This window comes from Galeopterus variegatus, unplaced genomic scaffold, assembly GCF_000696425.1.
Source record: "Galeopterus variegatus unplaced genomic scaffold, G_variegatus-3.0.2 Scaffold8753, whole genome shotgun sequence".
Classification (NCBI taxonomy): Eukaryota; Metazoa; Chordata; class Mammalia; order Dermoptera; family Cynocephalidae; genus Galeopterus; species Galeopterus variegatus.
Genome location: NW_007734864.1, coordinates 18,170 through 36,748, shown reverse-complemented (window position 1 = coordinate 36,748; position 18,579 = coordinate 18,170). Strand labels below are relative to the sequence as shown.

Here is an 18,579-nt window from a genome sequence, read left to right as displayed (position 1 = left end):
AAAAAAAAAAAAAAAAAAAAAAAAAAAAAAAAAAAAAAAAAGGAGCTGCTCAGAGGCCAGTGAGTCATTGCAAGGGACTGGCACATGGCCTGTCTTATGGGAAGTGTTTGGAGTACGAGCAGTGGGGGAGATGGGCCCACCAGTAGAACACTGGGGCACAGCAAGGACAGCTGATCTGCCCCCCAATCAGCACAGGCCCACTCTGTGTAGACTGGTCGGGAATATAGCAGGGGTGCAGTTTGCTGAAAGGACTCAGGTCCAGACCAGAGTTTCTACACAACCCAGGTGCACCTGATCTCAGAGAGTACCTACAAAGTCAACAATTAAAACCTGAGCTGCACAAAAAGTCTTCCCCCAGGGAATCAGCAGCAAAGCAGCAATTTAGCTCAACCACAGGGCTCAAGTACTGGTCCCCACATTTTAGAAGTAAGCAAAGGACAATAAATTAGTTCCAGTGCAATAAATTAGTTTCCAAGAACTGGAAACAGCAAATAATCCAACACAGAACTGAAAGAAAAAACAATACCCACGGACCAGAGACAAAGTTTGATATTAACTAGTAAAGGTCTCACTTCACCAAAGAACACCTATAAAACCTAGAAGGACCATAAGTCCTCTGGGACCCCAAGCAAGGGAGGAGGGAAGGCCAGGGGCCTCAGCCATTCCCCCCGACATCCACAACCAGCCCAGTTATGACCACCGAGCCACCACAGGAAGCACCCTGGGCTGGGTGGTAGGGGACCAACGGCTTCACCCACACTGCCCTGACATCTGCATTCAGCCCACCAACCACCTAGCCACTACTGGAAACCCCCTGGTCTCCCCTGTAGGAATGAGGGGGGTGCCATGGGCCTCAACCATGCCCCCCCTCCTTCCTCCTTCTCCTACCCTATTTCCTTCCCCTTTCCACTCTCCCCCTCCCACCCAACAACATCATAGAATGTAAAAACAGATAGAGCCGGGGACCGACCCCTCCTCCCACATCCAGGCATGCTGCTGCTGCCATGGGGCCCACCTGGGGTCCTGATGTATGGAGCCCGGCACTGATTCCTCCTCCTGCAACCAGGCAAGGAGCACGCCAAAAACACCACCTCCATGTGCATAGCCCACCACAGCTACCACAATAGCCATGACTGCTGCAAAAGTGGCTAGACAACACAACCACTGTGCAGATGGCCCACCAGCCACTTGAGAGCATTGACACAAGGAGAATCACCATGGGAGACCAAAGAAAAGAAGAGGATGTCTCTCTCCACAAAGCCCATTACAGAGTGACAGAGGAAGCATCTATTCTACGATAATGGTAGGGGACCTGAACACACCTCTCTCAGCACTGGACAGATCATCTAGGCAACAAATCAATAGAGTAACAGTTACTCCTTCAGAAGGAGAGAAGAAATGTAGGGTTTTCAGAAGTGGGAGCGGGGAGGGAGAGGAGATGGGGAGAGATTGGATAAGGGGCATAAAGAATAAGTACGATTTGTAATAATGTATATGCTAATAATATTGATTTGATCAACATAGTTCAATGTTGAACCCCCAAAATATGTATAATCAATTATAATTCAATTAAAAAAAGAAAGAAATATGGACAGTAAAGGCCATTCTGAGAAGACTGTAGATGTAAATGACAAGGGACTTACTGGAAACTGGGGCAAGATCACCCTTGCTATAAACTGGCCTTGCCTACTTGGCTTCATTCTCTTCATGCACAAAAGTATTATGGAATGTGGAACTTAAAGGTGCTGACCCAGGGTATTTGGTGGAAGAAATTTCTAAGCAGCAAAACATTCAGGAAGCTGCATAGCTACTTTCAATAGTCTATGCTGAGTTATGGAAGAAAAGGCATGACATAAAGCCAGAGAAAGAGAGAGAGAGAGAGAGAGAGAGAGAGAGTTTTGGTTTTGTTTTTTCTTTTTTTTTAAAGATGACCGGTAAGGGGATCTTAACCCTTGACTTGGTGTTGTCAGCACCACACTCTCCCAAGTGAGCTAACTGGCCATCCCTATGTAGGAATCCAAACCTGTGGCCTTGGTGTTATCAGCACCACACTCTCCCAAGTGAGCCATGGGCCAGTCCTGCCAGAATGTATAATTAAAAGGGAAGCAGAGCATAAAGATTTGGAAAATTTGCAGCCTGCCTATTGTAGAAAAGCAGAGAGCATTTTCAGGAGAAAAATGCAATGTTGCTAAGAAGATTAATAAAGAAGAAAGGGATTATCAAAAGAAGAGAAAAAAGACCTTGAAGGCATTTCAGAGATCATGGAGACTGCATCTTTCATTAAAGGGCCAGAGGCCTAAGGAGACAGAGTAGTCTCAGGGTACAGGCCTGACATACCCTTCATGCATTCATGCCCAGGGACACCTCGGGAAGCTACTTCAAGTACCAGCACCCCAGCTGCTTTGGCTGCTCTAGCCATGGCTAAGTTGGTCCCAGGTGAGGCTGGACCTGCAGCTGTGGAAGCTAGAAGCCGGAAGACTTAGTGGCACCCACATGATGTTAGTCTGCAGGCTGGCAGACTTGAAGGATATATGGAAAAGCCTGAGGACCCAGGAAGAGATTTGTTGCATGCGCAGGGCAGATTCACTGAACAGAGCCCTTTGCTAGAGCAATACCAAGAGGAAATGTGGGGTCAGAGTTGCAGCAGAAAAACCCCACCAAGGCCATGTCTAGTGGAGGCATGGGAGCAGGACCACATGTAGACCCCAGAATTGTGAAACTACCAGCCTGCAATGCCAGCCTACAAGCGCTGAAGCATGGCCTCAGACCCAGGAAGCCATAAAAGTGGAGCTACCTGAGGACTTGGGGACCCAACCCCTGCACCAGTGTGCAGAAGACATTGAACATTGAGTCAAGGTACATGATTCCCCTGCTTTGAGATTTAATGCCTGCCCTGCTGGGTTTCTGACTTGTTTGGGACCTGTTACCCCTTTCTTTTGGCCTATTTCTCCCTTTTTTTTTTTTTTAAAGATGACTGGTAAGGGGATCTTAACCCTTGACTTGTTGTTGTCAGCACCACGCTCTCCCAAGTGAGCTAACCGGCCATCCCTATAATATAGGGATCTGAAACCATGGCCTTGGTGTTTTCAGCACCACACTCTCCCAAGTGAGCCACGGGCTGGCCCTCTATTTCTCTCTTTTTGAACAGGGATATGCACCCTGTTTTTCCCAACATGATATCTTGGAAGTGGATATTGGTTTGATTTCACAGATGGGACCCTGAGACTCTGGACTTTTGAGCTGAAACAAGACTATGGAGATAAAATGAATGTACTTGTGTGTGAAAGGACATGAGTTTTGGGGGGCCATGGGCGGAATGCTGTGGATTGATGTTTCCCTAAAACTCAGTCCCCACTGTGACAGTGTGAAGAGGGTGGGAACTCCTATTACGGAAATTGAAAGGTGGGGGCCTTGAAAAGGTGATTAGATTGTAGGACCATGCCATAGTGAATGGATTAATAATGGTGGTCAGGGGTGTGGTTCTGAGGCCTTAAAAGGAAAGCATGTGAAACTTCTCTCTCTGCTCTGCCATATTCTGCCACGTGAGACCCCTGTTTTGCTGTAAAGCCACCACCAACAAAAACCTTCATCAGATGTGTTTCTTGGATTTTGGACTTCCCAGCTTCTGAAACTGTAAGTAATAAATTTCATTTTCTTATAAGTTACCCAGCTCCAGGTATTTTGTTATAAGCAATACAAACAGACTAATACAGTGATTACCTACAACAAGCGAGGGACAGCGGAAAGTTCAGGAGAGGGACTCCCAGAGATTTCAAAGTTAATAGTACTGTCGTATTTATTAAACTGTGTGGTGGGTACATGAGTTTACTGTATTGTTATTATTTTATGCCTTTACATATATTTTATAAGTATTCTTTAGTATCTACTCAATAATTTTAAAAATATTTTTTTTAATGAAATAGGTAACATAAGCCCAGATTTTTCCTGTCATCTTTTTTTTTTTTTAAAAGATGACCGGTAAGGGGATCTCAACCCTTGGCTTGGTGTTGTCTGCACCGCGCTCAGCCAGTGAGCAAACCGGCCATCCCTATATGGGATCCGAACCTGCGGCCTTGGTGTTATCAGCACCGCACTCTACCGAGTGAGCCACGGGCCGGCCCTTTCCTGTCATCTTTTAAAGTACTCATATAAATGATAATTCATATCAAAGGACTGAATTTTTTTTCCATATAAACCCTTTGTTTTAATAAATAAAACATATTCATGGCTTAGATTTTAAATCACATTTACAGATGAGGAAAGCTTCTAGGCCCTAATAGGTAACAGTGTACTGCTGGAAAGAATGCATGCCCCACATGTGTTTTAAACCTACAGAGCAGAGACTTCAAGGCAGAGAACACCACACATGTCACCCTCTACACTAGATAACTGGGAGCCAGAAAAACAGCAGAAGACTAAGTTCATGCAGCCACCATCTGATCCCCTCACCTTTGTGCTGCAGAACCAACTAAAAGTTGTGTTACTTTTAGATAAACTAAAGGTAGGTTCCTGATCATATTAAGTGAGACATTCTTACGTTGTGAACAATTAGGCCAAGGGTATTAGCTACAGAAGGGTATGGATTGATAAACACAGAACAATATGAGAACAGTAAAAAGGAAGCTACAAAGACAATCTTGTTTCTGCAAATATCCAAAACCTCCACATCATAGTAGTGGATAAACGCCACCGCCCAAAGGCTTAGAAAATTCCTGCTGGCATTTGCACCAAAACAGAAGCTTCTGTTGGCATTTGCACTAAACAAGCCTCCCCATACTTCTGGAATCACTTTCTGGGCTTTGACATCCAGCTAACTTTCTAATGTGTTGGAAACCTTTATTTTACAATCCCCATTAGAGATCTCAACTACACCAGCTATTTCCTCAGGCAGGTAGGACTCTTGATCAATTTGGACATCATCATCCAAAGGACTGAATCTGAATGATAGAAGTTCTCTGGTCAGGTACAGTTTTATGTTAGCAGCCTCGAAAATGAAGAAGTGGACACTGTCCTCATATATAAGCTCAAGGAGTGCCTTGGAAGTAAAGATGAAGAATAGCCCAGTGAATGCAAAGCCCAAGGAAGAGCTCTGAGAGGCTCCTTACAAGAAAGAGGCTTCATGGGAGTTTTTCCTCCCCCTAATGACTGCTAGAGAGAAGGGCCAAGGGTTGGCACTACAGCAGCTACCCTAGGAGTACAGTGACAGGTTCAAGTTAATCTATACCTGTCCTTGATAAATCCCACCAGCTCTCCTGGAATGGCCGCTATCCTCACCTGGGCACTGTCCGTGCAGGAACTGCCAGAGTCCCACGGTGCCCAGCTGCTGAAGGGTCAGTTCCTCTGCTTGCAGGGCTACTGTCAAGTCCTCACCACGTACCTCAATCCCAACAGACACCTCATTCACTTTCAGGACCAGAACTGAGACCTGTTCAAAGGAGATTCTCTTAGTTCCAAGTCCCAATCTTCCAGCCCAGAGCCTACTTTCTGCAAAGAAGAAAGCAGAGCAGCTGACCGGGTGAAGGATGAGGTCTTCTCCACTGGGTGAAACCGAACTGTGGGCCTCTGGTGACCCCTGGTCATAGTTATCCACCACAGGGCTCTCTTGAACACCAGCATCATCCAGGACATTTGGAAAAGATCCTGGTGGAACAGATTCTGGACCAGATTCTGCATGAGAAAGATGACAAAAGAGTTCAAAAGCCAAAAACTTCTGCTCAAATCCAACCTCTGAAATCAATGACAACTGTAAAAATAAAACAAAATATTTTTGACATTCATGAGACAACTGGAAATTCGAAGCCTAACTAGATATTTGATTAGTTTAAGGAGTTATTGCAAATTTCTTGAAGTGTGATAATTATATTTTGTCACATTAAAAAAGTCTATAGGGTTGGCCAGTTCAACTCAGTTGGTTAAAGCATGGTACTATAACACCAAGATCCAGGATTTGATCCCTGGACCAGCCAGATGCCAAAAAACCCACACAAAAAAGTCTGTAAATGGAAGCAACCCAAGTATCCATCAATGGATGAATAGATAAAGAAAACAGGGTATATACATATAATGGAACATTACTCAGCCTTAAAAAGGAAGGAGATTCTGTCACCTTCTACAAAATAGAAGAATCTTGAAGACGTTATACTAAGTGGAATAAGACAGTAACAAAAGGACAAACACTGTATGATTCCACTTACATGAGAAAACTAAAGTAGTCAAATTTATAGACAGAAAGTAGAATGGTAGTTGCCAGGGTCTGCAGGAAGAGGGAATGGGGAATTAGTTTTGCAAGATGAAAAGAGTCCTGAAATTGGAAGGTGGTGATGGTTGTAGAACAATGAGAATGTACTACATGCCACTAAACTGTACATTTAAAAATGGTTAAGATGGTAAATTTTACATGTATTTTACCATAATTAAAAAATTTTTAGGTCTGTATTTTCTAACGATGCATAAATGAAAATATTTACAGATAAAATGTCATGTTTGGGATTTGCCTCAAAATAATGTGGGAAGAAGGGAAATGGGCAGTAGTGTATATGAACAGGAATGGCCATGAGTTCTTAATGTTGAAGCTAGGTAATGGGTACACGAGGGTTCATTATTTGATTCTGTCTACTTGTATACATATTTGAAATTTTTCATAAGAAGTTAAAAATAATAACAAAACAAACATGGACACATACCACCCAGCTTAAGAAAAAGTTCATTCTCTTAAGTTAAAACCACAGTGAGATATCACCTCACACCTGTCAGAATGGTTATAAAGGAAATGTGGTAAATACATACAATGGAATTCTATTCAGCCTTTTTTGTTTTTTTGTTTGTTTGTTTGTTTTGGCAGCTAGCCAGTCTGGGGATCCTAACTCTTGACCTTGGTGATATAACACCAGGCTCTAACCAACTGAGCTGACTGGCCAGACTCAGTCTTAAAAAAGAAGGAAATTCTGTCATTTGGACAATATGGATGAACCTGGAGGACATTATTTTAAGTGAAATAAGCCAGGCACAGAAAGCAGATATGACATGTTCTCACTCATATGTGGAGTCTAAAACAACCAAAAACGTAGAAGCAGAGAGCAGAATGGTGGTTACCCGGGGCTGGGGGTGGGGGAATGGGGAGATGTTGATCAAAGGGTACAATTTTTCAGTTAGACAGGAGGAGTAAATGATAATTTATTTGAGGTGATGGATATGTTAACTAGCTTGATTCAAAAATTTTCTCACTGTAAAAAATAAAAAGTCCAGGGCCGGCCTGGTGGCGCACTCGGTAGAGTGCGGCGCTTGGGAGCGTGGTGGCGCTCCCGCCGAGGGTTCGGATCCCATATAGAGACCGGTCCGCTCACTGGTTGAGCACGGTGCGGGAGCAACACCGAGGGTTGCGATCCCGTTACCGGTCACGAAAAAAGACAAAAAGGAGGGCCGGCCCGGTGGCGCACTGGATAGTGCGCCGCTTGGGAAGCGTGGCAGCGCTCCCGCCCGAGGGTTCGGATCCCACATACAGACCGGTTCCCGCTCACTGGCTGAGCGAGGCGTGGGAGCAACACCGAGGGTTGCAATCCCATTGCCGGTCCCCGGTCCGGTACGGGGGCAACACTGAGGGTTGCGATCCATTGCCGGACACGGAAAAAAAAGACAAAAAAAAAAAAAGACAAAAAGGAAAAAAAAATAAAAATAAAAAGTCCACATTGTATACATATATCATAGCATCACTTTGTACCTACTAAATATATACAATTATAATTTGTCAATACCCAATAAAAAAATTTTTTTTAAAGAAAGGAAAAGAAATAATACATTCTCTATTTAGATACTCTAAAGGGATCATTTAATACATTTCTTTTCAATAAGCTAAAGGAACCATTGTAACTTCCAGGTGATTGATTTAATTCCTAAAAGTTACTCATTTTATCAACAAACAGAAAGCTCCTGGTTATTTAACAACAATGAAATACACAGGCAAAAAAAAAAAAATTAGACAAACATACTCACACCATTGATACCAACCACAGAACTAATCCTACTGATGTAGCTATGTGGCTGAAAGACTAGTACTCTCTCCATTGGTTTGAATCTCTTCTATGATAAAGGTCAAGTATTAACCAATAACCTAGAAGATGCAGAGATAAAGCCAGAGCCACAAATCCATTGAAATTTCTCTCTCTTTGTGTTTTGGTTAAGAAAATGTCTGTATTATCAAATACCAGCTCCTCTTGAACGCTACCAATCTGAATATGGGCAGCAGAAAGAACCCTTTCTGGACTTCTGCAAATTTGTCTGGTTCTGCTCCAACATACCAGACTCCAAGAGCATCACAAAACTATCACTGCCATCACTGTCCACTGAAATTTGGTCTTCAGGGCCACTGTTATCCAGTGAGACACCATCAAATGACTGTTGAGATATTGTCCTCTTCATGGAGAAAAATCGGAGTCGGGCAGCACCTCCACTCACTGGGGCTGCCACCCCCTCATCTGTCTTGCCTACGGACTCCCTGTTTAAAAAGAGACAAAACAAATGTGGCTTCAGAGACATGTTTGTTCCCACCCACATGTAATACTCCTCTAGCTCAGACAGTTATTGTGAAAATAAACTGATATCATCTATTACCTGCTATAAAGAGATCAAGTCATTTTTCAATCAATCACTGGCCTTTCTGAATCCTCTTATTCCAGCATCTCTAACTGCATAAACAGCTCTCCCATATCAACATTAAATGTCAAGATTATTCAAGGTCATCCCATACATCAGCTACCTCCTGCCCTGGTACTAATAAATGGCAACTGAAGCCACCTGCATTCATTTCACAAGTATTTACTGAATAAATAAAGAAGCTCCTAAATGCAAGGCACCATACTAGGCATGAGCCAGCAGTGGGGGATGAATAAATTGATGAATAAGACATCCCCTGTCCTCAAAGAATTTATAATCTTTTAAGAGATGTATACCATAACATTATATGGAGGTAAGTCACACATGCCATAAGAGAGGGACAGAGGCACAAGCCAAAGGCTAGACAATGTTGAAGAGAAGAGAGAATGAGAGGAAGGGGATCAAGAATGCCCTGTGGAAGGAGATGGCATCTGAAGTGGTCCCTGCAGGTCTGTGAAAGAGATAGAAAAGAGGGCATTCTATGGGGAAGAAACTGCACAAACAAAGGTATAGAACCAGAAACAAAGAGACTACTAAGTAGCTCAGCCCAGCTGGAACATAGGTTTTGTTGGGGAAAACAATGGAAGATACAATTAGAATGGCATAACGCAATTAGAAGACACCTTTAAAGACCTTTCAATCCTACCCTCCCATTTTACAGATGGAGAAACTGACCCAAAGTCACAGTTAAAATTGGAATTAAGAAAAACCAGAATCTCCTAACTTTCTACTAAGTGCTTTTTCACTTTACCAGAGGGGTTGCAGCCAGATTTTAAAAACCTTTAATAAAGGATTATATATTAAAGTGCTTTGAAAATTGTAAAGTAACATACGGATATATCATAATAATTGACTATGCCCCACTAAAGTTCAAACTAAATTCAGAGGGTATAATGAAAAAGGCTGAAGGTTTTGGAGTAGGGAAATAACAAAATCACGCCCGAGTTTTAGGAAGTTTGACCTGGCTTTTTCAAATAAGCTAGAGAGGAAAAGACCTCCAGTATAGAAATCAATTAATAGTTTATCAAAATAGTCCACATGTGGAAACAAACAGGAAAAACTGACATGAGATTGCCTAGAGCAGTGTTCTCAAAGTGTGGTCCTGGTAAGAGCCATCGGCATCAACAGGAAACTTCCTAGAAATGCAAATTCTCAGGCCCATCTCATACCTAGTGAATGAGGAAGTTGAGGGGCAGGGCTCAGCAATCTGTTTTAACAAGCCCTCTGGGTGACTCTGATGCACACTCAAATCTGAGGGTCACTGATCTAGGAATTACCGTCAGAACATGACAAACAAGTGTTAAGAGGCAATGAGCTAAAATGTAGAGCTTGACTGAGTAGGAGAATACTATTATCAAAAGAAGAAAGAACTGACCTGGAGAGGGATAAGGAATTTAGTTTTATATACGTGAGGTTTGAGGCACCCCTGGGAGATCCATATGGAGCTATGTCCAGTAGATAGTTTTAAATGAAGAGCAGGGGAGGGGAAGGAAGTTAGGACTGAAAATACAGACTATAGCAGAAGTAAGAAGATGGATAAAATAATCTAGAGAGAAAGTATTCAAAAGCATAGGCTGACAGAGACCTTCTGAAAGTCTGGCAAATACATTAAGAAACTTAAAAATGTTTGTAGTATTTGACTTAATAAATTCACTTTTACGTTTTCATTCTAAAAAAGATTTAGATACATACAATAAGCACAAAGTAATGTTCACAAAAATAAGTACACTTAACACAGACAGCATCGGTTCTGAGAAAAACTGGCAACAGACTAAATGAATTCCCAGGTAGTGACATGGATGAATAAATTATGATACATCCATTTGCTAGAATACAATAGAGCAATTAAAAATCATGTATTTAAATACCTAATGAATGGAAAAATATTCATAATAACACATCAAGTGAATAAAGTAGGATGCAGTGTTGTAGAAATAATATAATCCTATTGTGGTAAAAACAATATTGTTTATGTTATATATATAAACACATACGAACATTCACATGGACACACAAATATATATATATATACACATAAAAAAAGAAAATAGACCCAAATAGTTGCTATCTCTGGACAGTGTCATTATAAATGATTTTTATATTTTCTTCTTCATTTTTCTATTTCCTACCTTGTCAACACAATAAGCACAAATCATTTTTATAATTTAAAAAGTAAAAATTATCATAAAAGTGATCAGAATATGGATAGTCTAGCTCTGTGGAATATTTACATTTATAGGATAAAAAGAAGAGAGCAGCCAAGGAAAAAGAGAAGACTCCTTCAGGGAGGTGAGAGTAACTGGGCAGAAGTACAAATGCTCAGAATGAACTGATTACCAGTGTTAACTGCTACCAAGGAGTCCAGGAGGAGGAGGACTGAGAAAAGGCCACTGGCTTGGGCAGTTAGGAAGTCACTGTTGATGTTTCAAAAGAGCTTGTGTCACAAACCTTTCTTTTCTTTTTCACCTCTCCTCTTTTCCCATCTACCTTACTTGTGTCCATTTAGAAAAAGCAACACATTTGGTGATTAGAAGTCCAGGCTTTCAATCCTTACCCCACCACTCACAAGTTGCATGATCTTGATCAAGTTTCTTACCTCTCTGAGCCTCAGCTTCCTCATCTGTAAAATGGGGAGTGATATTAGTACTCACCTTACAGGGCTGTTAGAAGAATTTGGTGGATTAACACTGTGAAATGATTTAGGACAGTTTCTTTATGCACAGAGAGCACTCAATAAATGTTGGCTAGTATCATTATACCATTCATCCCTTTAAGTTTTCCTCTCTCCTTCCTCCTTGGCTGTCTATCCTAGCAGGTACTAGTATGCCCACAGGCATTGCATAGAGACCCACTTAAGATAATTCACTTAAACAAAAGCTCTAAAGCCAATGGTCTTTATACCACGGTCTCAAAACCACAAAGTGTCCCAGCAAAGATTTTTCTTAGTCTTCATTATCTTTCCTAAAACCACAAGGCACTCATGGGAAAATCCATATTTTTCCACTCTTCTGACTGTTATTTCTGTGTTTTTCTGTTTACTCCTTACTGTATCTCCAGTGCTTAACAGAGAACTTAGCACACAGTAAGGGCTCAAAAAATATTTATTGAATGAATGGATGAAACGCTTCCTTCTCTATTACTCTGGCAGATGTTGATGAAGTGTACCAAAAAGAGCAAGTCCAAAGCCCCAGCTTTTCTATTTATAAGACATAGGATCAATGGGTTCATCCTCTCTAAAGCCTCAGTTTCTTCAGATATAAACTGGGGATAAAATATCTGTAGCTACCTTACCAGGCTGCTGTGGGATCAAATCAAACAAAAAATTACAAAAAATCCCACTGAAAAGAGATGAATACAAATCCCAGGTATTATTATTCTGATATAGCATATCTGTATCAGCAATAGTGAATTAGTGAAAGAGGAGATAATCTGATTCTAAGAAGCTATAAATGTTGACTTGAAAACTACCCTTTAAATAGGCCATCCTATGCATTTTCCTTGACTATTCTCTCCCAACGGTCAGAACTAGGAAGAAGAGATGAGGTGACTGAAGGAGGCAGAGAACCACTCACTTGGCTGGAGGCAGGGACAACATCTTATGCATGGTGGAAGTCATTCGATCTCTACCCAGACTAAAGGCATCCTTAGTCAGGGACACAGCTTCCTTGGTGAGGTCCATGGTAGCATGTAGAGCCTCCTTGGTGGCATCTTTGGTCATGTGAATAGCACTTGACAATTCTCCCTCAATGTTCTTCAAGGGAATAAGCTCACCTTGTCCATTCACAGCAGTATCCCTGCCAGCTGGGGGCTTCAATGCAGCTGGTAAGCTAGAGGCTTGGGCTCTGCTCAGTCTCTTGGCCTGCAGGGACTCAACTGCCTCATGGCCCTTCTCTGCCAGATGCTGTCCAAGTGGACCTGAGTCCTGCAGTTCTCCATTGCTATGAGGCCTCTCCTGGGATGCATCCAGATTTTCAATGCTATTATTCTCCAGGATCTTCTCAGGGCTTGCTGGGCCCTGGTCTGAGGCAGCATCAGATTTCAGCTCCCGATCCTCTGAAGGAGACAGCTCTGAATCTATGAGGCTGGTGGTATCTGAATCTGCAGAATCAGCATCAACAGCCCCAGGGGCAGGATGCATGAGCAAAGCCACCTCAGCACTGGGGAAGAGAACTCCAATGCAAGCAGACTGGTCCTGGAGGGGAGACCCAGTCATAGCCTCTGTATCCTTAGTCAGCTGCTCCTGAAGCCCCTGCAGCACCTCCTTCAGGCGGAGCAGAGCCAAGTACTGATAGTGGTCAAGCCTCACACGGACATGGGCAGGGGAGTGTACAAGCACGTGAACATCTGCTGAATCCTCCAGCTCTGTCAGAGGCCCTTGGCTGTCCACACCACCACTGCCTTCTCTCAAAATTTCTATGACTTCTGTAAGACCTGAAAGACTTTTCAAATCATGCTCAGTCTTTGACCTCTGATGGGACACAGAGTTAGGGGTAAGGGCCACAGACTGAACAGGACTGGCAAAGCTGGCTGATGGTTTCAGCCTCCCCTCTGAGGCCAAACGGAGCTTCCGGGCCTGGGCTTGCTGCCAGTGGAGGGGTAGGCAGGCCCAAATGGACAAGGGGAAGGGGGCCACAAAATTCAAGGTATGGCCTTTGAAGTTCTCTGTTCCCTCAAATTCCAAAGAGATCTGGGTGAAATGGATGGACCATAGATCCTGGGAAGCCTTAGGCCTCTGAGGAGGGAGGATACTAGGCTGAGGGAGGTGGGAATCCATCTGGAAGGCATGATACAAAAAAAGCATGTGCAGAAGGCTAAAGCCACCTGGAACCTTGGGAAAGTTATCATAATTGTAATGAAAAAACTCAGCAGCAGCAAAACCCCGGAAGAGACTCTGGAGGTCTGAACAACTACAATATGGGGCATGACGTGTATTGGTAGCAACCATGCTTGATGCAGAGAAGACAAGGGCCTGGGGACGATACACCTCCGCCCGCTCTCTCTTCTCCAGCGGGAAGCCCACCTTCAGAAAGAAAATGAAACAAGAATGGTCATCTGAGCATCTCAGCACCTCACCACTAATACACAGATGAAAGACAAATTGGGCTGTAGAACTGTTTTTCTTACTTCTATGAAATGAACAGGTCAGAACTGTGACGACAGCCGTGAGAAAAATGCAGCTATGACTCCCAACAGGGGAAAAAAAATCCCAGCATCTCCCTACCTTCAACCAGAAGCCATCCAGTCGGATGTCCAAGTGTTCATCTTTCTGGCTTGAATCTTCCAGTTTGTAGATAGCTTTGAACTGCTCCAAGCTGCGGTATAAATCCAGGCAGAAGAGGTTTCCCCAGAGCAAGCTGACTGGATCCATAGTAAATGTCAGACCATTCAACTGGATGTAGAGATTGGGACAGGGAACTGGAAAGGAGAGAAAAACAGAGAAAAAATGTACAAAGCAACAGCTAAACTGTTACTTACCAGCTAATATTTATTATCAAGAGAGAAAATGTACACATTTATACAGGGCAGAGTTTTTAACAAAGGTGTGCTAAATTAACTCGAACACCTAAAACTTTAAACAACAAATGAGAACATAAGCAGTGGGCCCAAGGCTAACAAATGTAAAGAGCATGAGGTGGACAGAAGAAATGACCAGTCCACATGCTTACCTGGAAGCTCCTGATTATCTGGGAAGTAATATTCTGTGAATTCAATATGAATGGCAGAGACCTGAGTAGGTAGGTTGTGGAGTTTCCGACTGCAGGAAAGAAGTGTAGATGGCTTCTTACTCGGCTGTCCAGCTGTAGAAACCTAAGCAATCACAGCTTACTGTTAGTATCTACAGCAGTACCCAGCACTCAATTTCCTCTGAGAAAGTATAAAGCCTCTACCATTCTTCCAAAGTCTGTCACTGGGAGCACAGTGCTTTTCACACATATTCCAGGCATTCTCACACCTGCCTCAAACTATCTGCAAGTTAGTTTTTTCAGCAGGAGATCCATAGTAGGGCATTCAGAAGAAAACTGGGAGAATTCCCAAATCCTGATCTCAGCAGCCATGCTCAGAAAGAAACAGACCAAACTGTCAATCTAGTTCAAGTGAGGCAAACAGTCCCCGAATTCCATATCTTTGTTCACACTGTTCCAGTTGCCTTCCAAGTGAACTGTTCCACCCCTTTCCAGCCATGTTTCCCCATGTGCTCACCTGATGGATGTCCAGGTCATCCACCCGTACTACCATGCAGCTAGAGCGTAAGCGATTCCATGCTGGAGGTCGAAAGGCAGTCTGTCGGCCCTGAGAGGGGTTTCTCTCCAGAGGGTTCTTTCGAGGACTGGAAAGAGAATCTGAGTAAACATAAGAAGGTGGGAAAGAGATTCAGATATGTTCAACTCTCATTATTAATAGAATTAGGAAAGTAAAAGTCCTAAGATCATTAATGCTATACATAGGAAAGACAGCTTAATACTGTCTAGCTCCTGGATGAAACTCAAAGATTGTATTTTCTGGGCCAGCCCGTGGCTCACTTGGGAGAGTGTGATGCTGATAACACCAAGGCTATGGGTTTGGATCCCTGTATAGGGATGGCCGGTTAGCTCACTTGGCAGAGCATGGTGCTAACAACACTAAGTCAAGGGTTAAGACCCCCTTACCGGTCATCTTTAAAAAAAAATTGTATTTTCCTTAAGACCAAGGCAACAGCCTACTGAATAGAAATGATGACAACTTCTCTTCAACATTACAGCTGTCCCTGGGGACAGAGGACTCTATAAAGAAAAATCACTGATTTCTCTCCATAGGAGACAATTGGGATAATTAGCTATTACACTGCTTTATCTCCACTGGTTATTCAAAGATAAATGGCAAGAGGCTACACAACTGGAGTCCTCCAGTCCTTCATAACCCACCTGCTTTTCTCCGGAAGGGAGAGTCTACTCCCAGGTGCCAGGATGGTTTCAGACCCATCTCTTCATGCCACTTCTCCATTTTACTCTGAAATTCCATCACCAGCTTCTGGGCCCACTGTCCTCGGTTCTCCATGGCCTCACAGTGCCGTACCCAATGTTTGCAGCTATCGCCTGTGCAACAAAGAAGTAAAAAGACTTTAGCCCAAGATCATGATACAAAGTTTCAATCTTTCCTTTTTGTCAGTATAGTCATAGTTCAGAATCTGACCCATCACCTCCAATCCAGAATTCTCTAGGATAAGGAAAAATTATTCAATGAGAGCTCCCAAGTTCTTCTGGATTCCATACTGACTTTTCCCTAATGCTCCCAAAAGGCCAGCTGCTGACTGCCGCCATCTTTGAATATGGACTGCTGGAGAGGCTCTAAAACTAGTGGAAGTAAGGGACCGAAGGTAGAATAAAAAGCATCTCAGGCACTGCCTCCTCTCCCTACTTCCTTTTATCACTGATAAAGAATCATCAATAGTGGACCCTGCAAGTTTCCAAAAGGTGTTCTCTGGAAGAGGGATATTCCCAACACCTCTCTGAGCATGAGCTGCAATCACTGGCACCCTCCTGCTAGACAGTCAAGGATAAACCCAAGAATTAGCCTTCAATGTTTTGGGCCATGCTAGAATTGACCCCATTCAGAATTCTCCTAACCTGCCCAGTGGAAGGGATAATAGTCAAATGCCATCTTGTGGAAGGTAAGCTGCATGGCACCACCCATGAGTCTGTTTGCAGAGACACCTATAAAAGAAAAATACAGGTAAATAGCAGTAGAAGGAACAAAGACACCTAAACACCCCCTTGAAGCACTTAAAAGTCTTCTGAGGGTCAGCTCTAAAACCCAACTGAAAGGCCATGATGTCAAATGATTTGCAAGGCTGAGATCCTCCTCTTTTGAGTTGCAGTAGTCAATGGACATGCTCTAAAAAACAAAAAATAAGAATATTCCATTGTCTCTGTAAATGCTTTGCAGAAAGGCAAAAGAAACTGCAAAACTTGGGATTCAGGAATTCTAATCCTAGGTTTCCTGCAGACACACTCTACAAACTTGACTGATTGGTTCCCCCAAACCTAACAATATTAGTATTGCTGTCCCTCAACATAAAACCTGGAGAGCTATAAGCCAGATTCCCCAAAAAACAGAGCACATATTGTTTCTTTTCATATCCTGGCCTCAGAGTTATGATATCAGACAATTATTATATAATTTGTACATACAAAGTACCATGGAATGCTAAAAACACTGCACAAACTGGAACATTATAAAGTAAACATATAGAATACTGTAGGTAAACTGGAATTTTTAACAATAGGTCAAATATTGCATTATGTTTATCTCAAATTTACATTTAATTCTTACTAAATGAATTTTCCATGTTTCTATCTTATCTCTCCAATTAGACTAAAGAATTGTAAAAGTAGGAACTATTTCTTCTACATATATGTATTGTCTGACCTACTCTGTTCTGCATTTCCACCCTGTCCTCTACTAGTGTATCTAGCATAAAGCCTTGTAAGTAGTAAATGCTCAATAAATGAGGGAAAACACCACAGAAATGAGTGAAGGGAAATACTACGGAATCCTCTAGGTGTAAGCTGGTATACTTTCAACAAGTAGGGTCATTTCCATCCAGTCTAGATGTCACCATCCCAAATTCTGGATTAATCACTCTCCTACTAAGAGATACACCTATACTTCTGTTTCTGTTTCTCAACATTTTTTTCATAATCACCCCCCCAGGAGCTATAATAGACATTTTTTTCCGAATTGCCTCCTCCCCATATAAGAAATCTTAATTGATATAAAAAATTTTAATACCACAGATATACTATCTGCTATGTACTATTTGTGTATCTGTGCTTTATATATAAAAACATTATGTAAAAAGCTTACTCTTTTTATTCAATGTAGGGCAAGAAATACTACATAATTTTTAAGTTAAATGTTAAATTAGAATTTTTAAAGATAGCAATATTTAGCTTAACTTTATAACTATATTTGCTGATGCCTTTTATCTAATTTATTTACTTATATAAATTATAATGTATCAAATTACATATGCAAATCAGCAATTTCTATAAATACGTAATAGCAATATAATCAAAATTTTAATTATTCAAAATTATTTCTCCAGCAAAAGTAAACCAATTAAAATTTTAAATTAATTTCTTAAAATTATTTTTAGTGAAATTAACTTTTGCTTGATATAAGAAAATAGCTTTTACAAGGTCAGGGTTCAGATCCACATACCAGCCAGCTGCCAAAAACAAAAAAGAAAAGAACTTTAAAACTAGCTACTAGATATTCATTCAGATACTGTCAACATTTTTTCTTTTCAATACCTGACTCAATTAATGATGAGTTGAATAAGTTTTGTAGATTTAAATAATAAAACATAAACTATTTTTACTGAATTCTCAAAGTTCAAATCACAAAAGCACTAAGGATCAAAACATAAATAACCATAGCAAGGCAGCCATGGTAGCCAACAGGTACACAGGCCATCTCTTGCCATATGACTTTGAAATTGAGCAATCAATTGAAAATCCTCTAATCCCAGCCATCTATTTGCCATAGTTTGTAGTGCTGATCTTCCACACATTTTATGTATCTTCCATTACCTCAATGTCAATGCTGCTCATGTGATATCCAAGAAAACCCATTGAGAGAAATAAAAGGAATAAAATTTTGTCAAATAGGGTTACACTTTGAAGGTCCACAAACCATTATTATATCTGATTCCCCCAACCCCCAAGCCAATTTTCAATGTTCAGAATAGGCAAATATCAAGATGAAAACTAGACGAGTGGTTGCTTAGGGCTGCAAAAGGAGGAGTGACAGCTAATGGGTACAGAGTTTCTTTCAGGAGGGACAAAAATGTTCTAAAATTAGATTATGGTGATGGTTGTACAACCCTATGAATACATTACAAAATACTGAGTTATATATTCTAAATGGGTGAATTGTGTGGTATATGAA

General features: G+C 41.7%; 1 protein-coding gene across 1 annotated transcript in view; it reads right to left on the bottom strand.

The window, feature by feature from the left end:
* Positions 1 to 18,579, bottom strand: part of UHRF1BP1 (UHRF1 binding protein 1) — a gene marked incomplete at its 5' end in the record, with an annotated part of 41,676 nt that overhangs the window by 10,184 nt on the left and 12,913 nt on the right. Inside the window, 9 exons of the mRNA XM_008593135.1 lie at positions 5,275 to 5,425; positions 5,513 to 5,667; positions 8,295 to 8,491; positions 12,222 to 13,669; positions 13,871 to 14,064; positions 14,316 to 14,457; positions 14,851 to 14,990; positions 15,552 to 15,722; positions 16,254 to 16,340. Coding sequence (XP_008591357.1) covers positions 5,275 to 5,425; positions 5,513 to 5,667; positions 8,295 to 8,491; positions 12,222 to 13,669; positions 13,871 to 14,064; positions 14,316 to 14,457; positions 14,851 to 14,990; positions 15,552 to 15,722; positions 16,254 to 16,340 — 2,685 coding nt within the window. The remainder of the gene's footprint in view (positions 1 to 5,274; positions 5,426 to 5,512; positions 5,668 to 8,294; positions 8,492 to 12,221; positions 13,670 to 13,870; positions 14,065 to 14,315; positions 14,458 to 14,850; positions 14,991 to 15,551; positions 15,723 to 16,253; positions 16,341 to 18,579) is intronic.